The sequence below is a fragment of the Pantherophis guttatus genome, chromosome 7 (genome assembly GCF_059756535.1).
Source record: "Pantherophis guttatus breed Tessera chromosome 7, ASM5975653v1, whole genome shotgun sequence".
In the NCBI taxonomy this organism is placed as follows: Eukaryota; Metazoa; Chordata; class Lepidosauria; order Squamata; family Colubridae; genus Pantherophis; species Pantherophis guttatus.
Window position 1 is genome coordinate 14470213 of NC_142069.1, and position 25706 is coordinate 14495918.

The 25706-nt window shown below is 39.6% G+C and overlaps 1 protein-coding gene across 2 annotated transcripts in view; it reads left to right on the forward strand.

Moving 5' to 3' along the window:
- RERG (RAS like estrogen regulated growth inhibitor) overlaps nt 1–25401 on the forward strand; it is a 140044-nt gene extending 114643 nt beyond the window's left edge. For both annotated transcript variants that reach the window (XM_034403796.2, XM_034403797.2), the window contains 3 exons: nt 6500–6556; nt 16273–16346; nt 22747–25401. In XM_034403796.2, the coding sequence (XP_034259687.1) occupies nt 6500–6556; nt 16273–16346; nt 22747–23154 (539 nt within the window). In that variant the 3' untranslated portion in view covers nt 23155–25401. The remainder of the gene's footprint in view (nt 1–6499; nt 6557–16272; nt 16347–22746) is intronic.
- Nucleotides 25402–25706: the final 305 nt, after the last annotated feature.

A 25706-nucleotide genomic window follows, 5' to 3' on the forward strand; every position in this document is an offset into this window, starting at 1 on the left:
AGAATAAAATACATTCATCAAGAATAAAAAGATACAACACTTAGTGATAGTCAAGGTTACTAATAAGCTATCAAATTGTACTAGGAAACAAAAACAATATAAATTGAAAGATACAAGCGATATGGTTATAGTCATAAGTGGGAAGAGATAGTTACTAGTAAGGAAGAGAAGAATAATAGTAATACAGTATTAGTAAATTATTTGACAGTGTTGTGGGAATTAGTTCTTAAGCAGAGTGATGGCATTCGGGAAAAAATTGTTCTTGTGTCTAGTTGTTCCGGTGTGCAGTGCTCTATAGCATCGTTTTGAGGGTAGAAGTTGAAACAATTTTTGTCCAGGATGTGACATAAATATTTTCACAGCCCTATTTTTGACTCGTGCAGTATACAGGTCCTCAGTGGAAGGCAGGTTGGTAGCAATTATTTTTTCTGCAGTTCTAATTATCTGTTGAAGTCTGTGTTTGTCTAGTTTGGTTGATGAGCCAAACCAGACAGTTATGGAGGTGCAGATGACAGACTCAATAATTCCTCTAGAACTGAATCAGCAGCTCTTTGGGCAGTTTGAGCTTTCTGAGTTGGCGCAGAAAGAACATTCTTTGTTGAGCTTTTTTGATGATGTTTTTGATGTTAGGTGTCCATTTTAAGTCTTGAGATATGGTAAGAACCTAGAAACATGAAGAACTCTACTGTTGATACTGTGTTGTTTAGTATTGTAAGAGGTGATAATATAGGAAGTTTTCTTCTAAAATCCACCACCGTTTTGAGTGTACTTAGTTCAAGATCGTTCTGGTTGCACCACAAGGCTAATTGTTCAACCTCCCATCTGTATGCAGATTCATCGTTGTCTTGAATGAGACCGATCACTGTTTTATCATCTGCAAACTTCAGCATTTTAACAGAGGAATCTTTTGAGATGCAGTCATTGTTGTACAGAGAGAAGTGGAGAGAGCACACAGCCTTGGGGGGCTCCTGTGCTAATTGTGCAGGTATCTGATGTAATTTTGCCTAGCTTCACCTGCTGCTTCCTGTCTGCTAGGAAGCTTATGATCCATGTACAGGTGTGTTCAGGTACTGCTGGCTGGTCTGGTTTAGTTAGAAGAATGTCCAGAATGTCCAGAATAATGGAAAGATTTTCATCAACAGGAGTTCCTGTCATCTCCTCCTCCTCCTCCTCCTCCTCCTCCTCCTCCTCCTCCTCCTCCTCCTCCTCCTCCTCCTCCTGGTATTTCTTCCCCTCTCCAGAAGTCAAAGTCTCCATGTTCCCTTCCTCTCCTGATGGATTTTAATTTGCCAGATGGCCACTCATCATACACTGGCTCTTGGGGGAAATGGGGAAGAAGTTTATACCGCAAAACCCGTAGGGCAAGGAGGCTGGCTAGTACCTAATTTTTGTGCTGCATTGCCTGTCAGCTGGAGGAGGAGAAGGAGTTTGGTCAACTGAAGTACAACCCTGCAGGCTGGAGCTGAGAACACTCCCCTGAATGGAAGGTGTGTGTGGGAGGGCAAATCTTGAACTTTACTGTTGGTAAATTTCCGGTTTAGTTTGCATTTAGCATTCGCCTGGTCATTCTATCCAAATAAGTATATCCAAATAAGAGCAAGCACACATGTCACTCTGTTCAGCTTGCAAAAATTACAGAATGGGATAAAAGAAGCTAGAGGGAGTAAGGGAGAGAGCGGGAAGTGGGGGGAGAGATTCCTAGAGATAAAAACGGTAGGGGACTTAAAAAGGTAAAGGTAAAGCTTCCCCTCGCACATATGTGCTAGTCATTCCTGACTCTAGGGGGTGGTGCTCATCCCCGTTTCAAAGCCGAAGAGCCAGCACTGTCCGAAGACATTTCCGTGATCATGTGGCCGGCATGACTCAATGCCAAAGGTGCACGGAACGCTGTTACCTTCCCACCAAAGGTGGTCCCTATTTTTCTACTTGCATTTTTTACGTGCTTTCGAACTGCTAGGTTGGCAGAAGCTGGGACAAGTAACGGGAGCTCATCCTGTTACACTGCACTAGGGATTCGAACCGCTGAACCGCTGGCCTTTCGATCAACAAGCTCAGCTTCTTAGCCACTGAGCCACCGCTAATATCTATCTTAATATATCAAAAAGGCACACAAATATCCACTGAAAAAAAATACTTAGGACTGCCCTATAGCTTTAACCTTTGATGTACATCAGAGCAGCAGAATAGAGATGGAAAGCAGGAACCAGGTGATCCCCTCCCATCTGCCAGGAGATCAGGAAGGAAAAAATTGGGTGAATAGGGATGATGCATCCAACCCAAAAATATGATTTTCAACTATTTATTTATTTATTTTATTAAATTTCTATACCGCCCTTCTCTCGAAGGACTGAGGGCGGTGAACAGCCAAAAGATAAAACACAGAGATACAAAATTTAAAATAGATTAAAACAGATTAAACAATTTGGCTAAATTTTAAAATATCCCATAATTAAACAAATTAAAATTAGTGTTTAAAATTTAAATTTTAAAATTTTAAAAGGGAGAAGATTTAGGCCAGGCCAGCTTGATGAAATAAAAACGTTTTAAGCGCGCGACGGAAGGTGCGCAGATCCGGGATCCTCCATATCTCCGGGGGGAGCTCATTCTAGATCGTAGGTGCCCCCACAGAGAAGGCTCTCCCCCTAGGGGCCGCCAGTCGACATTGTTTGGCCGACAGCACCCGGAGGAGCCCCTCTCTATGGGAGCGTACTGGCCGGTGGGAGGCTATTGGTGGTAGCAGGCGGTCCCGTAGATAACCAAATCCTAAGCCATGGAGCGCTTTAAAGGTGGTAACCAGAACCTTGAAGTGCACTCGGAAGACCACCGGGAGCCAATGCAGCTCGCGCAGGAGAGGTATTACATGGGAGCTCCACGTTGCTCCCATAACCACCCGCGCGGCCGCACTCTGCGCCAGTTGGAGCCTCCGAGTGCACCTCAAGGGGAGCCCCATGTAGAGAACTATGAGAAAGATTCTGCTCCCACTATTGATTTGAATGAACAAACACAATCTAACCCTGTTCCTTCAGACTCAGTTCCACAGGTCTTTTTTTTTTTAACTATCTCAGGGACTAAGCCCCCCCCCTTTTATAATTTTTTACTACCACTAAGCAAACACACTGACACCACAAACCCGACAACAGGCTGATTTAGGTTCACGTGTCAAAGCTGCAAAAGAAAGTAAAGGAACCATATTGTCATCCAGACCATGAAAAATCCATCTGTCATTTGGAATTTTGATTTATTGATTGTGCTGTATTTCTGAAATGGACTCTTGTTCCATTTCAGTAAGAAACCGTGGATAATTTCACTCAAGCATGTGATGCTGACAGTAGTATTGAGTTATGGATTGAGGGCTTCAAAGCTAGATAGAACAGATCATAACACTTATATGTGTCTACTTTTAGAAACAGAATATACCGTGTTTCCCCAAAAATAAGATCCTGTCTTATATTTTTTGAACCCCGTAATAAACGCTTGGCCTTATTTTTGGGGAGGTCTTATTATTTTGGGGCGCGTGAAGCAAGATGGGGCTCCTCTTGTCGTCTTATCTGATTTCCAGCTCTGAATTTAAATATTTTTGGGGAGGGGTTATTTTCAGGGGGAGGCTTATTTTACTGCATGCGCTCAAAAGCCTGATTGGGCTTATTATCAGGGGATGTCTTATTTTCAGGGAAACAGGGTATATACATGCACATTCAAGATTTTTCTGAATCAAAAAACAGAAATGGGGAAATGGTCAAATAAAACTGATTGCACCAATTCAATTAGATCAAATAAAACTGATTGCACCAATTTAGTATTATTACTAAATATTACTATTTAGTAATAATACTAAATAGGCACAACAGGTGAAACATCCAAGCAAGGTGCAGAGTTTCTAATAATCAGTTATTGGTACTAGAAACTGACTTTTCACCTCCCCGCCCCCCCAATTATTTCTTTTTTTAAAAAAATGTTGCTCTTCTATGTACTTTGAAAAAGTTTTCTCAATGTATTGCTTTTCAGATGTATTGCACAAGTGGATGGGAAAATGCCCTTATTGTGGATGATGGCATTTGTAACTGAATGCATGTAGAAAGTAATATTAGAGAATGGTGATTTTTATATATCGGTAGTCCTCAATTTATGACCACAATGGAACCCGAAATTTCCATGGTTAAGCAAGACAATTGTTAAGTGAGTTGTGCTGCATTTTACGACCTTTCTTGCCACAGTTGTTAAGTGAATCACTGCAGTTGTTAAGTTAGTAACATGGTTCAGGGAATTTGGCTTCCCCATTGACTTTGCTTGTCAAAAGTTTGCAAAAGGTGGGGTCTAGGACAACTCACCACGGCCAACTCACGACAGGACAATTTGCTGTGGGACCAGAGTTACACTAATATCGAAGAAATAGTCTAATAGAATCATTAAAGAAAGGATGCCAAAGAAGGGACAAAATAAAATGTGAATAACAAAAATTAAAATATTTTTAAAATTATTTTAAATAATTAAATTGAATTGTTGAATTGTCCTGCAGCGAGTTGTCCCGTGGTGATATGGGCATGGTGAATTGTCCTGTAGCAAGATAATAAAATAGAGTAGAGTAGAGTAGAATAGAATAGAATAGAATAAAAGATAAGAATTACGTACTGTCAGAATGACATTGAATTGTATAATTATTACGGATGTATTTTTGTTATAGATGTATTTTAACTTGTATTTTTGGATTTTAAATATTAATAAAAGTTTATTAAAAATAGAATAGAATAGAATAGAATAGAATAGAATAGAATAGAATAGAATAGAATAGAGTCATTTCTGGAATAGAATAGAATAGAATAGAATAGAATAGAATAGAATAGAATAGAATAGAATAGAATAGAATAGAATAGAATAACAGAGTTGGAAGGGACCTTGGAGGTCTTCTAGTCCAACCCCCTGCTTAGGCAGGAAACCCTACAGTTGGCCATGGCAAGTTGACTGCGACAAGTTGTCCCATTCCGCAAAAGGTGATCGCTTGACCCCAGGATGCTGCATATGAATGCGCTATTTAAAAGACATCATAAACACGTGTCAGTTACCAAGCATCTGAATTTTTATCACGTGAGGATGCTGCAATGACCATAAGTGTGAAAAATGGTCATAAATCACTTTTTCCGATGTTCTTGTAACTTCATATGTTCGCTAAATGAATGGTTGTAAGTTGAGGACTACCTGTACTCAGAGATAGCACCTGTTGTCCTACAGACGTAAACTCCTGTTTTTGCAAAAGAAACTCTGGGATTGTTTAATTATGAACTAGTGAATAGGATTGATAAATCTCCATCAAAACTTGAAAAGCCAAGGGGCAGCACAAGAAGAAAATCTAACAAGCAATTTGCAGCTGGTTTGCACAATCTTTTTAGACATATATTCCATATATCATCTTAAGAAAATACTCAGATCCTGATTTTATTTTTTTATCTTTGTTAATTGTATCTTCAAGCTTTGTAAAGACAGATTTACAGCTCTGGAAGCTGCAGAAGGTTTGAAGTGAATTTGGGGTCTAATATTAAGAGTGTTTACTTGAACTCTTTGAGAGTTAATGATTCATTCAACTAAAATGTTCTTAACAAGATTTTGCATCTCCTGCTGCTGATGGATGAACAGATCATAACGCGTGAAAAAACATTCTTATTAGAGTTTATCGGTTCTTTCTTTGATGCTGCTAAAAGCTGAGAGCCGTGATATGTTTTCATTTCTTTCTCTTTTTTTAACAAATTAAATACATCAAGTGTTGAATCACTGTCAGTAAAGATTTAAGTCAATTTTCTCTGTTGTCAGGAGAAAATGGGAAAGAAATAGTATATATTGTACTGAGAAAATCTGGGATATGACTAGCGATAAAATAAAATGTGACACTGTACTATGGGGGGAAAAAATAACCCAATTAACTGCTATGAGTTTCCTTACATGGTTTTGAATTTTTATTTTTTAAAATTAATTTATATTTTCCCTAAATCAAGTTTTACAGAACCAATTATGGTAGTTTCTGTTGATTTTAAATGTTGTTTGCAAAATTCAAAAGGATCAGTTGTCAAATCTCTAATCCAGAACATGCCCATAGTTGAAATTTTTGCAAAACGTAATCGAAACTGCAATCGTGAGAACAGATCCAAAGCACATTTGTCATTAGTTTAGCATTGAAACCATTCAAAACAAATTCTAAAAGTATGAATTTGACTGGGAATGGCACTCTATTCCATCTTCTATGGTTCATTAAAGGGTAGATTTACAAATCGTTGTTTTTTTAAAAATCTGCCTCTATCCATAAAATAAAGACCTGTTCATTAACACAAATTTTCCCAGATCTGTTGAATTGTAACAGCCTGAATTGTCTTTGTGTTCCAGTTCGATATATCAAGTGGCTATCAAATTGGAGAAATAAGCTGAACTGAGAATTTATTTTAACTGTACTCCTTTAAACCACTTGGGCTATTATGTGTCATAAACTCACCGGATATATTTTTCTTTCCTATAGCTCTCGTCGTACGTTTTCTGACCAAACGATTCATATGGGAATATGACCCCACTCTTGGTGAGTTTTTTTTCCCCTGTTGTGTCTTATACTGCTATTACTATCTTTGTTAAGCCGCCCAGAGTAACTGAGAGTTGAGTTGGATGGCCATATAAATTTTCTTAAATAAATAAAAATAATATACCATCACAGACATATATGCTACTTCATTAGAACAGTCTTGAAATATAACCTTTGCATGTAGCATGTAGAGAATGGGACAACTCGCCGTGGCCAACTCGTCGCAGCCAACTCATCACAGCCAACTCATTGGGGGACAACTTGCCATGGCCCACTCCCCGCTGAACAACTCGCTGCAGGACAATTTAACAATTCTATTTAATTATTTAGAATAGAATAGAATAGAATAGAATAGAATAGAATAGAATAGAATAGAATAGAATAGAATAGAATAGAATAGAATAGAATAGAATAGAATAGAATAGAATAGAATAACAGAGTTGGAAGGGACCTTGGAGGTCTTCTAGTCCAACCCCCTGCCCAGGCAGGAAACCCTACACCACTTCAGACAAATGGTTATCCAACATCTTCTTAAAAATTTCCGGTGTTGGAGCATTCACAACTTCTGCAGGCAAGTTGTTCCACTTATTAATTGTTCTAACTGTCAGGAAATTTCTCCTTAGTTCTATTTAAAATAAATAAAAATTATTTTAATTTTTGCTATTCACGTTTCATTCTGTCCCTCTGTTTGCATCCTTTAATTATTCTATTCCACTGTTTCTTTGATATTAGTGTAACTCTTATCCTACAATGAATTGTTCTGCAGTGAGTTAGCAATGGCAAGTTGGCAGTGGCAAGTTGGCCACAGTGAGTTGATCGTGGCAAATTGGCCGTGGTGAGTTGGCCCGTCGTGAATTATCATAGACGCTAGCATGTAGGTTCAATCTCCAGCATATTTCCATTCAAGAAGCCACTAGTAATTGTGGAAAATTGTGGACATTGTGGATACTTACCCAAAATCCTAGAGAGCTACCAACGAACTGAACAAACAGTAATACGAACCAATAGCCTGATTTTTATGCTGGCGTTTAAGACTGTGTTTTCATTTTGACAGTCAAATTGCAAAAAGTCAGCTTAATGTGAGCAGAGTTCATTATCCATAATTATATTGTTAACGTAACAAAGCAAAATAGCCAAGCAATTTCATGAAAAAACAACTACCCTAAAATTCACAGATTTTAATCATTTTGAACCAGTCTTTGGACTGCACAACTACCACACTTGAATCTAATGCAATCTCTTCAATGTTATTTAAAAATTAGAGTACTGTAGAAAATTTTGCTTGGTGCAGGGGGTGAGTGAAATGCCCCCTGAAATCATCTTTAATTTTTTTGGATGGGGAAAGCATTGATTGAAATTATTTTTAAAAATTACTTTTTATTAAAGGTTTTAACAATAGTAAAAAAAAATAAAATTAAACCATCTGAAATCCAAGAGAAACAAAAGAATAGAAAGAAAGGAAAGGAAAAAGTGCATACAGGAAAGAAAAAAAAAGGAAAGAATGGTTAAAGAAGTGACTTCTGATCTTCTTTATTAAAAAAAGGGCAAGCAAATTTAATATCAGTCTATCTCTTTTGATATGACATTACATAAATTAATTCTTCTCATATTTCTAGCCTTATCCATGAACCATTCCCCAATTATTAATGTTACTGTCCAGGATTAGCAAAAAGGCCATAAAAGGTTCTCAGAACATTATAAATGTACTTTTTGTTTTTACCCTGATCAAGGAGGTCAACTTTATACTCATTTCCTTTCCTCTCATCATTCTTAAACTTTACTTCATTAAGATGCTGTCATAAGATCTGATCTCCATCCAAATTTTCTTGGGAATTTCTACCCAGCTCTCTCTTTTACAAATCCAGTAATGGATCATTATCCAGGTCATTTTTCATCTCTTGGCTTATCATTTGTATTCCCACTTTAGTTTTCATCTCTGTGTTATAGCTCACAACTTCTATTTTATTTTCTAGTATTCAAATTATTCTTCTTTGCCTCTTAATATATTTTTTCTTTAAGATCTTTTTCAAATAGTGTATTCATATAAGCAGATATGGCAGTGGTGGGTTGCTACCGGTTCCTCCCAATTCTGGTGAACCGGTAGCGGCGGTGGCAGGAGGCTCTGCCCACCTGCCCGGACATCAGCAAAAACACTCTGTGCATGCTCAGAAGCACCGCGCCCTTGTAAAGTGAGTGCACGGGCCTGCATGCTCCCAATAGCGAACCAGTAGCGAAGAAAATTGAAACCCACTACTGAGATATGGTTGCTGTTCTTGTAGCTGTGAACTTCTTTCCCTTTTCTTCAAAAATCCTTTGAAATGTCTCCAGTGGAATACCTTTTTCTGTCATTTTTGCAAGTTTCACTGCTGGTCATCAAATTCAAAAGTAAAATTGGAAATCAAGGACTGTGCTTAGATGCAACTCACCTTCCTCATGACTAGCAGAAGCACAGGGTAAATGAGACAACCAATATGTGAACATAAGCCTAATTCATACTATATTTATTTATTTGATTAAAATTATGTACCTGCCTATTGCACAAGCTGTCTGTCTCTGGGCAGCATACAATGAAACAGTTAAAAACAAACCTAAAACTTTGTTTTAAACTACACTAAAACTAAATCCCAGTGGTGGGATTCAGCCGGTTCGGGATGGTTCGGGCGAACCGGTAGTTAAATTGCTGGGTGGCCCCTCCCTGCTCCTTCCAGGAGTCCTCACGTGCCCCATTTTGGCTCCCAGGTAAGTGCAGGGAGGCCTACTAGGCCCAAAACGGGCCATGGAGGGTGGGGGTGCGGCGCAGCTCCCGTGGCCTGCTTTCGCTCCTAGGAGGCTGCAGAGAGGCCTATTAGGCCCAAAACAGGGCACGGGGGGTGCGGTGCAGCCCCCCCGGCCTGTTTTCACTCCCAGGAGGCTGCAGAGAGGCCTATTAGGCCCAAAACAGCACATGGGGTGTGTGGCACGGTCCCCTGCAGCCCGTTTTTGCTCCCGGGGGGGGTGCAGGAGGCCGAGTGCTGCCTGTCACACCCCCTGGCCACGCCCACCATGACCACACCCACCCAGCCGGTCATTAGGACAGAGAACCGGTTGTTAAATTATTTGAATCCCACCACTGAAAAGACCCATAATATTCCCCTCCTGCCAGACCTGATGGGATGAGTAGATGAGGAGAGGTGCCCCTTGCCATGTGAAGCTTTAAAAGTCAAAAATAGGACCTTAAAGAATCCAGAAGCAAATCAGCAACCAATACAGTTACAAAGCAGAGTTTTAACATGCATTGTTCTAGACACACTCATAACTACTTGTACTGCTGCACTTTGCACTAGTGAAAGCTTCTAAATGTTCTTCAAGGGCAGCCACATATAAAATGTGTCCCAGTAGTCCATTCTTGAGGTCACCAGGGCATGAGTAACTGTGAGTAAACATGAACCAGGAATGGGTGCAACTGGTACACCACACATATATAGTATAAATGTAGAAGAACTGGATTTTTGTTGACCCAAAGTTGGCTTGGCATATGATTCTGCTCAGTTTTTAAGAGCAGAGTACAACATCCAATCTAAAACTCCTCCTACTAACAATGCCATAAGCTGACACTAACGAAAACCACCCCAATTTTTCTGTAGCTAGCCAAGCCACATGCTATTAAAATATTCTTCCCTGCTGATACACTAGCCAATGCAACTTTGAACTGATGTAACCCCAACAACGTAATTATAGTTAAATTTGGAGTATGATACAGAATAAATTCATCCCTCAGGGGCAGGGAACCTTCTAGATTTAAAAGAAAATACTTAAATCCCTCCCTTCTTGATGATTCAGATTCTCCAAGTTGCTCTAAAACCCAAATGAACTGGCTCTTGAAATTGTGGTCTGCTTGAAAATGAATAGTGGCTTAGAGTAATCGATTTGTCTCATATTTCTTTTCTGGCAATTCTTTTAGACTCCAAGCATATGGCAGTGACATCCACAAACTAAATATAATTTAACTGATTTGTGAAAGGCTGCCAGAGTCACTAGAAATAAGCCAATATTTAAGCTAACAAGAGCTCTTTTTTGGCAATGATATGTACAGTGTGCATATGTATATGTTGTTTTCTTAAATGTCAGCTTGAAATGTCCCTTTGACTTTTAGAACTGCAAGTATTACAAATTGTGGAGTGGCAAATATCTGTAGTCATCCAGGAGATTTTTGTGGCTTTCAAAGACACTGCTAAAGAGATACCAGAATATGAAACCTAGTCTGTGAAGGGATGAGATGGTTGTGGCCTCTGTAGAGCAGCCTCTCTGCTGGAGTTGAGTAGCTTGAGTTGCTCAACTCCGTGGCCAGACTGACATTTATTATCTTCTCATTTGTTCAAATCCTTCTTAAAGAGTGGTACCCAAAACTAGACACAATCCTTGAAGTAGGATCTGATCCACACAGAGAAAGTGAAACTATGACTTCCTTCGATTTAGAATTCTGCTGATGCAGCCCAAAACTTTAGCTGACTTTTTGCAATTACATTAAAAAAATTAAAAGTTGACATGTAGGTAGCCTTACAAAAACCCATTTTCTCTATAATTTTGATGATGGATACTCATATTCATAGTCCACGCTTTCAACCAGGCAAACAAAATCTGTCATTTTTAAAAAGGAAAGAATATATACAAAGCAGTCATTCACTACCACCACCACTTTTTTGGGGGGTATTATGTTTTCCTTAGTGAAGATGGAAGCATTTGCCAAGGCGTTTAAATTCTGACCCTTAAAATCTATATTCATCTCTACTTTGGTTTCCTAGATTTCAACACTTCTTGCTCAATGCCAGCCTTGGGAGGTAGTTCAGACAAGAAGCTCACTCAGGAGTACTAGCTCTTATCTTTATTGTAAGGTTACATTAAGAGAATCTTGCAAGTCTGAAAGTACATCTCTCCCCCATTTCTTTTACAGTCCAAGCACCTAGGGAGTGTCCCTTCTGACATGTCCATAAGGTGGCTTTTCTTTTCAAGAGGCAAACTGGACAAACTGAGCAATAGGGTACATGCAGTGCAATACAGTGAGTCATGAGCAGATCTGTACATTGGGGAAACAAAACAACCACTTCATAAACTCATGGTGCAACATAGGAGAACAAACCTATCAGGACAAGATTCAGTAGACCATCTGTCTTTAAAAAGACAACAGCCACACTTTTGAAGACAGCAAAGTCCACAATTTGGACAGAGAGGACTACTGGTTTGAAAGAGAGTCAAAGAGGCCAACTATGTCTGAAGTCAATTCTCTCAACAGAGGGGGAGGGATATGGCACAGTCTGCAACACAATCCTTTCAGTGGTTCCAAGAAGGTTCCACACCCATTTGCACAGGTAAATGGGACACAAATAAACCTTCAAATAACCTCAACAACTCTCTAAAAGAATGCAAATTCTGCAAGGAATTCCCCACCATCCAGTCAGAGCTGAAGAAGTTTCTTAGATGAGAAGCACAAAGAAAAACAAGAAAATCCAGTTGCCTCTTGGGAAAAAAAAGCATCTTTGGGACAACCATGACCTGGATGACTGTGAATTTTCATCGACATTTCCTTTCTGACATATTTGCCATGCCCCCATCCCTTCTGCAGACTCAGCTGTCACCTGTCTGACCATGGTTTAGTCCAGAGATCTCCAAAATTAGCAAGTTTAAGACTTGCTGACTTTAATTCTGAGAATTCCCTAGTCAGCCACTCTATGCTGGCCACTCTTCCTTCTGTCTCCCAAAGTCATTCCTACATACCATTGCACCACATTTCAAGCATTCAACCAAGACAGACAAAAATCTGTTTACCGAAGTGAAAGATAAGATTTTCTGCATCCATCTTCAGCTCTGGCCTTAGCACTACTGTGTTTGAAGGACTAAAAAGCCTTAGAACGTGCCAAATGTTGATTACAGGCGGCTTCCGAATTTCACTGGAGAGGGTCTCTGCATTTATGGGAGGATACGCAGATAGAAATGTGTGTCGGATCTGGTCAAGAGCTCAAGATAGCAGACAAAATAGTACAATTGAAGCTCCACCTTCTTTTTTGTAGATCACATAGCTGGAATTTAGATGGTACAGCCATGATTGCCATTTTTTTAAAAATCAACTCTAAGGTTACCACAGGTTTTGCTTTGTTTTTTCATGACATTGCACCTCATTGCCCACCCAGTTGTTACTTCACAACCTACACCAGCTCTCGGTATTTTTCCTATTAGCACAGAATAACTTGGAAGAGAAACACAGAAGACTCCCCTGTTACTTATATGTTATCTATTCTGCAACAAATTCATTAACCAGGCAATTCACAGCAGTGCAGGGGAGATTTCTTTGTTTTCTGTTTCTCAGTCTCCTTTAAAAAAATTTTCTCTTGTTTTTGTTTTATGTCAATGCGGTGTAACTGGCAATTTAGAGTAAATTAATAAGGTCAGTGGGAAAGAGAACGGTGTGATGCTGTGTGATGCAGAATTCTCCATCCTGCAGTGTTGTTGCCGCTTTTAAATGAACACCAAACTAATATCTCAAATATGGATCTAAATAGTTGAAGTGTAGGCTTTAACATATTCCAGAATGTTGGCTCTTAAGCCAGTCAAGGAACAAGACCAAAACATAATCAAATGCAAGTCCGTCATTTGAATAAAGACAGTGGCAGAAGATCCAAACTAATGCCAGGGAAAAAGTCACATGTATTGCATTACCTTCTCCTAATGTATAATAAATTACAATTATATCCTTTCCATTTTTACAGGGACACAAATTGGAATGCATTTTTTCCCCCTTTCCATTTACTCTAAAACAACAGTCCCCAATTTTTTTTCCCTTTATGCAAATCTCCGTGGCATTACAAAAGCCTTAGTACATGAAACATCCCCAGTTATCGACTATTACAAGATCCCCAAATTAAATAAAAATGAATTTTAAAAAATACTAGGTTAAAAAGATGCAAGACTGCTGAATTGCATGGTTTTTCTAACTGAAATTCCATGGGAAACGATGTAAGATGAACTGATTGCCTCAATTTGGGGTCATTTTCTTTTAACTTTGCATTTTGACATCTGCACCAGAAATCATGTGTAATTCCTTTAGGAAACACCAAAGGTGTGTTTACCACCTTTGGGAAACCCTGTTCTAAAACTTCCTGGGCTGACAGTTAGACTGGGAGAAAGAAACAAAGCCTAAAGTCGTTTGGTGATGAGTTTTACAGATTATTGTGGATTTGAATCCATTTGTATAGCACAAAGCTAGAAATTGGGACACCATGAGTTACAAAACCAGCTGGATGGACTAGGACAGGGGTCAGCAACCTGAAACACTCAAAGAGCCACAAAGGTCCTAACCGGAAGCTCCCCCTCCCCCCCCCCCCCCGTTCAATTCTGGAGCCGACCGGAAGTCCTATTCCTCCACCATAGAGTCTCCACCTAGCACGGTGTCCTTTTTCCTCTACCTGTCCTAACTGAAAGCCCTATCAATTGTGGAATGAACCGGTGACAGGGAGCTGCAGCAGAGGGATGGAAGAGCCACATGCGGCTCCAGAGCTGCGGGTTGCTGACCCCTGGACTAGGAGAGCAAACTCCTCTCCCCTCTAGCATTGAAGATGTTAAATTGTCCCAGTCAACCTCAAAGAACAGCAAGGACCACACAGTTCAACCTTGAGCTACACAAATTCTTTTCTATTAGGTGACCTTGGGTCAGTCCCTCTGTCTCAGCCCTGGGAAGAAGGCAGTGGCAAACCATTTCTGAAAATCTTGCCGAAAAGATTACAGAGACTAATTTAAGCAGTTCCAGGGAGTCAACACTGACTCAAAGGGCAAAAATATAAACACTGTCAGTGTAAAAAAAAGAACTCTTCCATGAAGCTAAAGACAAGCTGTCACTTCTTATCATAGCCAAGATTCTGATTTAATCAGATCAAAGTTGGGTTTAGTGGCTTGTATGGACCCAATTAAAAAAAAATCAAAAGTTCATAACAATATTTGTGCACATTTTTATATATTTGTCCATATTTCTTCAGAGGTAGGTGTTCTAATGAACTTTTCCTTCTTTACATATTTTGACAATCATTTTTTCTGTAAAGAAGAATTACTATTTGGGTTAAAATTTCCAGATGATCATTTTGGTATCCATTTTTCCTTAACATAGATATTTTTGCACATATTTTTTTGCAGATATTTTCAAGTTATAAACCACATTTCAGAGTGAATATTTCAGCATGCATTTATGTTCTGGAGTCTTCTCTACACTTGAGAAGTTCAAGATCAGGTTCAAGATCATTATATTCATACTTATCAATGATCTGGCGTAACAAATTTTTCATGCATCCCTCTTTCTAATTAATTGTAGGATCTGAGTTGGAAGGGACTGACGTCATCTAGCCCAGCAGAATTCTCTAGAAAATCTTACTAGTTAAAGCTGACATAATAGAGGCTCCTGGATTTATAACCCAGGATGTATCACTTTATAATCCAGGGCATGAAAAGATCTTATCCCATCCAGCTAATCTTAATGACAAATATATTTTAGCCTCATGCTAAGATCCTTTGCATATTGTCAAGAAAAGCCTTGAATCTCAGTTTCAGTCTGGATATTCCATCAACTAGACAACCACAAGACGTCACAGGGCAACCAAAATAACTTCTAAGTACAGCCATTTTCTGTTTCAAGGTACAGGTTTCAGGATGAATAACAAAATACAAGTAGAAAGTATCTTGGAAAAGCCAATGACTTTTCACATTTTTGCACATGAATAAAAGAATGGGACCTTGATTTGAAATAAAGAAAAAAAATGAAATCTAAAATGCGACATGAGAATTTTGGGCACGATTAAATTTTACATCCAGTCCTCATGATCGGTCAAATACCAAATCTTATTGCATACTGGCCATTAACTATGCAGGAGCCTGGATAGCTCTGCGGACAAGGCACTGTAATTTAACACCAGCTGTCTGCAATTAAAGTAAGTTCAAATCTTGCCAGGCTCAAGGTTGACTCAGCCTTCCATCCTTTCTAAGGTAGGTAAATTGAGGACCCAGTTTGTGGGGGCAATAAGTTGACTTTGTATAAAATATACAAAAGTATGAAGGCTATTGCTTAACACAGTGTTAGCCGCCCTGAGTCTCCGGAGAAGGGCGGCATATAAATCAAATTAAAAAAAAAAAAAATACTGAGCATCAAATACAGATACCAATATCTGTTGTAACTGTTGCAATTATTCAAAATAAATTATGTGATGAATTTTGGGAGCTGAGTAAATTTTAGCTCCGATTCACATGGATTTTATAATATCAACTTCCAAATACTATACCTATCTATCTCATAGTGCTAAGTGGAGCTTGTCCCTCTGCCCTGCCCCTTGGATAAGCCATAGACCAGAACAAAAGGCGGTTGAACTTATTTGTGGCCATGGCAATTGTTGCCATCTCTTTGGCTTATTTATATGCCAAAGTCAGCAATCTGAAGCCAACAGACCATCCACCCTTTGCTTCCATTTTTGGCCTCCAGAACAATTCCAGATCATACTGTTGAAACTGAATAGGAAAATGACTGGTTTTCAACAACATTTTCTTTGTTTGCCCCCCTGCTAACGAAACAGACCAAATGGGTTGAAGTAATAACACACTTCTTAGAACAGAAAGTAGTGGAAAGGTCTAATGAGCAGGAAATAAAGAAATGCACCATACTTTCTGATTGTTTCCTTTAATGTAGTATTTCTCATTCCTTTTTTAAGAGTCCACTTATCGTCATCAAGCCACCATTGATGATGAAGTTGTTTCCATGGAAATACTAGATACAGCTGGGCAGGTAAGAACACTGCTGATCCCTGTAGCAAAATGCCAATGCCAGAAAACTATAATTAACACTAGGGGAAAGTTGTCAAGTATTTACGTGTGGAATATAAAGGGACAAAGGAGAATAATAAAAAAATAGTAGGCCATCTGTGAGAGAGTATGAAAGGGAAGCTTCATATTCCTGTTAGTTTTAGTGTTTCTTACAATGGCAGAAATCTCAATTGATTTTTGTTGGTTTACGTCAGGGGTCGTCAATCTTAAATACTCGAAGAGCCACAAAGGTCCTTACCGGAAGCCCCCATTCAATTCTGGAGCCAACCGGAAGTCCTATTCCTCCACCATAGAGTCTCCTCCTAGCATGGCATCCTTTTTCCTCTACCTGTCCTAACCGAAAGTCCTATCAATTGTGGAGCCGACCAGCGACAGGAAGCCGCAGTAGAGGGATGAAAGAGCCACATGTGGCTCCAGAGCCACGGGTTGCTGACCCCTGGTTTAAGTGCTTATTAGTTCAGGCAATACAACAGAAAGTCGAGAAGCATGCAGATGGGTACCTCAAGGTTCAGTCTTGGCTGGGCCATACTCTTCAACTTGTGCATTAATTATCTGGATGAGGGGATAGAAGGGGAATTCATCAAAATTGCAGATGGCACCAGTGGTGAAATTCAAATGGCTTGGTGGCATGATGGGCATGGTGTGGCTTGGTGGGCGTGGCTTGGTGGGCATGGCAGGGGAAGGATACTGCAAAATTTCCATTCCCACCCCACTCCAGGAGAAGGATACTGCAAAATCCCCATTCCTTCCCCACTCCTGGGGGAAGGATAGTACAAAATCTCCATTCCCACCCCACTCTGGGGCCATCCAGAGGTGGTATTTGCCGGTTCTCCGAACTGCTCAAAATTTCCGCTACCGGTTCTCCAGAACCTGTCAGAACCTGCTGAATTTCACCCCTGGATGGCACCAAATTGGGAAGGAATATTCAATATTTTAGAAGATAGGCTGAAGATCCAGAAGGATCTTGACAGACTTGAGCATTGGGCCCTCTCCAACAAGATGCAGTTCGTTGGTGAGAAACATGAGGTCCTGTACTTAGGAAGGAAAAACCAAATGAATTGGTATGGAATAGGTGGTACCTGACTCAATGATAATAACTGTGAGAACGATGTGGGTGTCCTAGTGGACCACCACTTAAGTTAGAGTCAGCAGCATGCTGCAGCTGCCAAAAGAACCAATCCAGTCGTAGACTGCATCAACAGAGGGATAGTGTCAAGACAAGAAGTTGTGATAGTACCACTTTACACCATGCTGGTGAGAATACTGAATCCAGCTTTGGTCACCATAATACAAAAAAGAGACCAAATCTCCAGACGCTTTAAATGATAACTAGATTTGAGGACCTGTCACAAAGAAAAGGGGAGCTGACTTATTCTCCAAAGCACTAGAGGTCACTCAGGACAAGAAGTAATGGGTGAAAGCTTGTTAAAAAGATCCAAGCTAGAAATAAGGATGAATTTTCTGGCTGTGAGAAAAATTAATCAGTGGAATAGCTTGCCTCCTGCGATTGTGGGTGTCCGTCACTGGAGGTTTTTAAGAATAGACTGGACAACCATTTGACTCTGATTATATAAGATTCCTGCCTTCAGCAGGGGGTTGGATTACAAGACCTCCAAGGTCCTTCCAGTCCTATGATACTGTGAAAGTTCCAAAGGAAGTGATATCTTAGAGACCAAATGATGATGAAGAAGGAGAATTATAGTTCTGTTCCAAGTAAGGGTGAAATCCAGCAGATTATGTCAGGTTCTGGAGAACCAGTAGCAGAAATTTTGAGCAGTTCGGAGAACCAGTAGCGGAAATGTTGAGTACCACCTCTGGATAGCCCCACAGTGGGGTGGGAATGGAGATTTTGCAATATCCTTCCCCTGGAGTGGGGAGGGAATGGAGATTTTGCAATATCTTTCCCCTGGAGTGGGTGGGAATGGAGATTTTGAAGTATCCTTTCCCTGCCACGTGCACCAAGCCACACCCACCAAGCCACGCCCACAGAACCTGTAGTAAAAAAAATTGGATTTCACCACTGGTTCCAAGTATTTCTGAGAGACAGAGTAGGGCTAAACCTGAACCAAAATATGGAACTGGCCCCAGGAGCTGTCATTTGGTCTGTTGGCAAGGATATATAAGTAATATTTAGCTGCCAGCTGCCTGCAATTAGTGCGAGTTCAATTCTCACCAGGCTCAAGGTTGACTCAGCCTTCCATCTTCCTAGGTAGGTTAAATGAGGACCCGGTTTGTGGGGGCAATAAGCTGACTTTGTATAAAATAGAACACCGCTTAGGGGCCCCCAAAAAGCCCTACTAAGCAAGTATATACAAAAGTATGAAGGCTATTGCTTAAAAGCATTGTAAGCCTCTTTGAGTCTTCGGAGAAGGGCAGCATATAAATCAAACTAATAAAATAAATAAATATAAGTATTAAATATTCCCCTACATGGCTTTTTTTTTTCCTAATGGAAAAATAATATAATGGGTCAGGAAAAAAGAGGTAAAAGAGTTCAGTTAGAGTTAGCGCCCACACAACTGCTTTAAATAATTTTTTAGAAAGGAACATATATGAGACATCTGATTATGAATCTTTGCATATAAGTGTTGCAGAAAAATGTGGGCTAGGACAGTTTTAAGAAACATTGTTATGGGATGTTTCACTCCATAGAATCTAAAGATTCCATCCTGTCTCACTGCAGTTGAGAGTAAGCCTCACCAAGTCCAGGGGGACTGATTTATATATGATTGACTTGGGAGGTCCCAAATAAATAAATAAAATGAGGGAATTTTAAAAAGCAAGAATACGAACAAAGATAAAACTGCACCTCTGGTTTATACCGAGTACATCTGAGCATAGAGTTCAATGAAGTCTTCCAATCAAAATAATATTTTTCAACTTGCATATAATATTAATACTATTCTTGAACTAGTATTGTGCCTCGTTCTGGAAATCACATAGATAAACTGGAATTGATTTAGAGAAAAACAAAAGTGACAGAGAAAGCCTTCCTTCCTTCCTTCCTTCCTTCCTTCCTTCCTTCCTTCCTTCCTTCCTTCCTTCCTTCCTTCCTTCCTAGATTCATCTAATGGCATATCCTTCCTTCCTTCATTCCCAGATTCATCTAATGGCATATCCCTCCTTCCTTCCTTCCTTCCTTCCTTCCTTCCTTCCTTCCTTCCTTCTTTCCTTCCTCCCTCCCTCCCTCCCTCCCTCCCTCCCTCCCTTCCCTTCTCTCTTTCCTTCAGCCCCATCCAACAATTTTACTCATAAGCAATTGGGAGGAAATAGAAGTCTGACCTGTATGAAAAAGTACAGGAAAATAATGTCATTTCTAAGGGAATTTTATCCATTGTAGAAATGTAATTCTCCACTGACATTAATCGGATAGATAAAGAAATCCTGCCTCTGTCATCGGAACTTAGTGTCACAGCTCTCCACTCACTAGGAAAATTATGGAAAAGAAAGAATTGGCAAACATTTGTAGAATTTCCCAACTGGAACAAAGAGATACTGATATTTTATCATTTACCACTAACGGAAGAGCATGAAAGACAAAGTCAGCAGCCCTTAGAGTGTTTTTTTCTCTCTGTGTGTTCATGGTAATAAAGAGTAATATTTGAAAAATGGTTTAATTTTCACATCATTTCACATTTCACCCACACAATTAAATGTAGGAAAGTTCTGAATGGATAATAATTTTGCAAGACAGGTCAGATGCCAGAGATCTGTCTTAGCAACAGCTGAATGCCAGAGTGAAAATGGAACTTCTGATCTGTATACAAAAGCAAAATTCAATGAAGGTTACACTGAATTTACTGAAATGTCACATGCTTATGCCAATAATGGGATTGAAATATTTATCAAGTTATTTATTTTTAAATAGTATGACATTTGCTGCACATTCTTTTTCCACAAATAGTTGTGTTTTTTTTTTAATGTTGCATTCAGCTTTGTGAATCTTAACTTTAGTTGCAATGGCTTATATCATTGTAGCTGAAGTAATTAAACTTGGATGTGTTTTAAAAAATCTGTTTATATGCCTGTAGCCCTCCTGATAAGCTAGAATCGCCAGTATTGCTATCCCCTTGGACCTGCTGACTAATCAAAATGTACAATATGTTTTGCAGTCAGAATGTTCTGATTTATAATAGAAAGAGTGCAGAGAAGAGCAACAAAGATGATTAGGGGACTGGAGGCTAAAACATAGGAAAAACGGTTGCAGGAACTGGGCATGGCTAGTCTAGTGAAGAGAAGGACCAGGGGAGACATGATAGCAGTGTTCTAGTATTTGTGGGGCTGCCACAGAGACGAGGGGGGTCAACCTGTTTTCCAAGGCACCCGAAGACCAGACAAGGAATAATGGATGGAAATTGATGAAAGAGATTCAACCTAGAAATAAGGAGAAATTTTCTGACAGTGAGAGCAATCAACCAATGGAATAGCTTGCTTTTGGAAGTTCTGGGAGCTTCATCACTGGAAGCTTTCAAGAAGAGACTGGACTGACATTTGTCAGAAATGGGGTAGGGTCTCCTGCTTGGGTGGGGAGCTTGGACTGATGACCTACAAGGTCCCTTTCAATTCTGTTATTTGGTTAATTTCAGAACGTCACATTCTAACCTAAGAATAACTGTTCTGAATTTAATGGAAATGGACCAACCTTTAAATCGGCTATTCCAAAGTCAGAATACCTGGGTACTTGCGGGACCGCCTACTACCACCAATAGCCTCCCACCGGCCGGTACGCTCTCATAGAGAGGGGCTCCTCCGGGTGCTGTCAGCCAAACAATGTCGACTGGCGGTCCCCAGGGGGAGAGCCTTCTCTGTGGGGGCACCTACTATCTGGAATGAGCTCCCCCCGGAGATACGGAGGATCCCGGATCTGCGCACCTTCTGTCATGCTCTTAAGACCTTTTTATTCCACCAGGTGGGCCTGGCCTAACTTTCTCCCTCTTTTTAAATAATTTTTAATATTTTTAATATTCAGAGTTTAATTTGTTTTAAATTGATTGGGTTTTTTTTAATTTGTCTGGGCCAAACTATTTAATTCAATTTTATTACTGCTTTTTAAATTTTGTATGTATGTATTTTATTATTGGCTGTTCACCGCCCTGAGTCCTTCGGGAGTAGGGCGGTTTATAAATCAAATAAAAGTAAAGTAAAGAAGATTACAAAGCAGAATATTTTGCACATCTCTGTTAATTGGAGCAGGCTGGAAGTTGCAATGTCAGAGAATTGCACAGCAGGTGTCCAAATGAAATCAGAATCTGACACCTACTTGTAGGTTTATATAAATAAATACATTTTGCATCAATATATACAACCAACTAGATAGGCAATTAGGAGCATCATGCGGTAAATCACAGGGCGCACAGAAGAAAAAGGGTGGGACAAAGGGGAACTCTCCCTCCACACCCATAGCAACCAATCACAGCACAGATTGCCTCATCTAGGAGCCTGCACTCTCCAACCAATCAACCACAACTGTGTGTTCCAGCTCACTGCACAACCCCATTGCTCCGGCTACTACATTTAAATATCTTAACATGCAATTCAGCAGCTTCTGAAAAACACAGGTTCATCGTACCTAGAGAAGAAGCACTAAATTCAAAAATAATTCCAGGTTTTTCAGATCTTCAAATCTCAAAGACAATTCTTCAGCCAGATGAGTAGGGCTATTTTCATCCCCAGTGCAAATATTTCTCACTTGGATACATGAGATTCATATGCCATTCCTTAGAACAACCATCAATTAGTGTAACTTAGTGTGACCAAAATAGCCAGGCTATGCAAAGCTCAAAGAGGAAGAACTATTATCTTTTTAAAAATGCCAGAATGTTAGAATAATACAGTGGTCTAAAATTGGGAACAAAAATATTTCAGTTCTGGTGATGTTCTCTTGGATGTGGAACAGGGGTGAAATCTACTTACCTTCTTTACCGGTTCGGAAGTGCATGTGCCATGTGCGTGTGCTTGCTTCGCTCGTGCGTGCGTGCGCATGCGCAGAAGGTAAAAAACACATTCCTTCCTGGTTAAGACCAGGAAGTAATGACACCCGGGCAGGTGAGCGGAGCTTTGCTCCACCATCGCTACTGGATCACTGAACCACCCGCAACGATCGCTACCGGATCACTCGATCCAGTCCGAACTGGGAGTATTTCACCCCTGATGTGGAGTAAACACAGGACTATTAATGTTTCTCTCTTTGTGAAGCTATGTGTCCATCTGCCCTTAATGCCAGACCATAGAGAATTCCCCCAAAATATAACACCACATAGAAACTCCACTGTGCAAAGATCCCTAAAATCTATAGGACCCTTGTCTCCTGTATATCTGCAAAATAACTTTCTTCTTTCTGTGTCTCTTTTTTAAAAAAATAGGAGGATGTTATTCAGAAGGAAGGACACGTACGATGGGGTGAAGGATTCGTGCTGGTGTATGACATCACAGATAGAGGCAGTTTTGAAGAAGTCCTTCCCCTAAAGAACTTGTTGGATGAAGTCAAAAAACCCAAGAACGTTACTTTGATTCTAGTGGGGAACAAAGCAGACTTGGATCACTCCAGGCAGGTCAGCACGGAGGAAGGGGAGAAGCTGGCCACGGAACTAGCTTGCGCCTTTTACGAATGCTCTGCGTGTACAGGAGAAGGCAATATTATGGAAGCTTTTTATGAGCTTTGCCGGGAAGTGCGACGCCGGAAAATGGTTCAAGGCAAGACTCGGAGACGAAGTTCCACTACTCATGTGAAGCAAGCAATTAACAAGATGCTTACCAAAATCAGCAGCTAAAATATCTTCTTCTTTTCCTTTCAAAAGAAGTGCATTTTGCAAGAAGAAGGGACAGAAGGCTTAACTGTGTTTGTCAATAGGATGGTCAAAGCTTTGCATTTATTATTACTATTATTATACAATCACCTCATTATCCTTGAAGTTAAGAGATGCAAAAAAAAAAAAAGTTTCAGGAACGGTAATACATGCTCTACTCCAGTTTTGTTGATCACCAAATCATATCTTCAAAAAAAAAAAATGTTGAAGATGTGTCAGAATGGATTCAGGAATTTACCCATCACTGTTAGTTTTGCATGCTCACATGTGGATAATACATGATGACTTATCATTGTCTAAGAGGAGACTATCAAAGCTTTATAGGGTGCAGTAGTTGACTAACTCTGGTAAGTGCTCCACCACATTCACTTCATAATCCCTGGACATGAGACATCCAAAGAAAATGAACATTGCCACCCAATTTCATCTAGTTCAAACATCCAAGCAAGAAAAAAACATGTTAATGATGGCTGTGTGAATTGGTGAATTTCAATTTCACTTAATTTTGCCTTTTTTAAAACCTTACATTCATTTCCTTCTACATCCACATTAATTTGCAATTTTTTTAAAAAAAGTGCATAATTTCAGACACATTTTTGCAGAAACTTTCCTTAATAGATATAATTTTAGATGGCATTTATACAATTTCTGCGCAATTTTTCCCCCAATTTTTTTTTAAAAAATCAGCTGATATAAATACTTGACATGTATTTTTCAGTTGAAACCTATAGTATATTTGTAAGAATGCATTTGGGGAAGTAAGTATGAATTTCACAACTGCCATCACTGTTTAGATCACTGTTAAAAAACTGAACATAAGTCCCAACTAAGGCAATATTCTTTCGATAGGCCTGTCTTCTCATTCTGAACGTGTTTCCAAAAAAAAAAAAAATTCCTAAAATGTAAAATATAAATATATGTATGGAGATGAAATAATGGTTTACCTAACAACTTTTCTCCAAAAGGAAAATGCAACCAACTGGATTTTTAAAAAGAGTTTTGTATACTTTATGATTCTTGAGCATTGTGCAAAGATCTTGCCTTAGCTCACATGGTGCACATACCCTTTGTTAACTTAACTGTGGTTTCATTAATTCCTAGAACTTGAAAGGGGTCATTGATTTCATTGGGCCTATTTTACCCTACCCAAATGAAAGTACGATGGTTTACGTTCTGCTTGAACACATTGGAAAAAGATCTCACTGTCTCCTTAGACAAATATAAACTTAATTTGAATTATTTATCCACTTTTCTGGGGTTGCTTGATGTCGAACCACAAACCACGCTGCCCCAGAATTGCTAGCCTAACATCTACTCAAGTAGATCACAGTGCAGTGTGCTATGTAGATTCAACGCATTCTAAGCGAATTCTAGGCAAGGTACAAAATCTTGTTTCATAGAACTGCATTTGCATCACCTCTTCGAATCTTTCTTTACCCATAAAAATCCATTGGTTGCCCTTTGGCTGTTCTTTTTTTCCCCTGCCTCATTCCAATGAATCTTGCAAGATTGTTGTAAGCTTGCAAGAGTTAACTGATTGGAAAGCAATTTTGAAGGATTGTGGAGAAAAGTGACGGCTTTTAATAATCTCTGGGTTTCTTGTGTCCAGATCTCCTTGTATGCTGCAGCAAAAGGGAAATGTTTCTATTCCTCTTTTTGCCTGATTTGCTAATTCTTGTGTTTTTAAATGATGTGACATATGGGTACTGCAATGTAAAAGAAAAAAATGACAGTCGCAGATGCTTTTGCGGGGGGTGGAGGTACCGACAAGTATCCGATGAGTGACATTTGAACCAATACAATCCATTATCTTTCATGATTAGGCATCACAAGAATGGCAGCAGGCAGCCAAACGGGAAATGACTTGGACCCCCCTGTTATCTTTCATTTGTGCTGTAATGATTATTATCCATGTTATTTTTTTCTTTTATTGGTTTTGGGGATGAGGGCTATTGAGCAAGCATCCGTTCCTTGAAGGTCTTTGCATTGATGGGAAGGGGACCTAGGCTTTCCTCGCAGAAAGATGTGAAGGCTTTGAGGCTGACTTGGCTTTGAATGGCTTAAGCTTTGAACAATGCATCTTTAAGGGGAAAACATTTGTAAACTAGAGGGGCTTGAATAGAACCAAAGTTCTTGGGCATTTGACATAGCTGACTTTATTTTTCTTTTAAAATGTTAATCTATAATAAAAGTGTGATTTAAAAAAAAAAACACTGGACTTTGGAATGATGTTTCCATCTTTTAAGAGAGCCATGGGAAATCAATTGGAGATGAGACACCATTTAATTTTACAGAGCAGAGGTTGTTGTTTTGCATACCACCATTTAAAATTGTTAAGGGAGAAGATTGCCTCTTGAGTCATAAATCCATACAGTTCTTATTCTGTGCAGTAATCTCACACAGGTATGGTACAGCCAGAGGTGCCCATAAGTGTGTCAATGCAATGCCCAAAACGTCCTCTTCATACCTCTAAGCTAGTGGTCACCAACTGGTGGTCCGTGGACCACTGGTGGTCC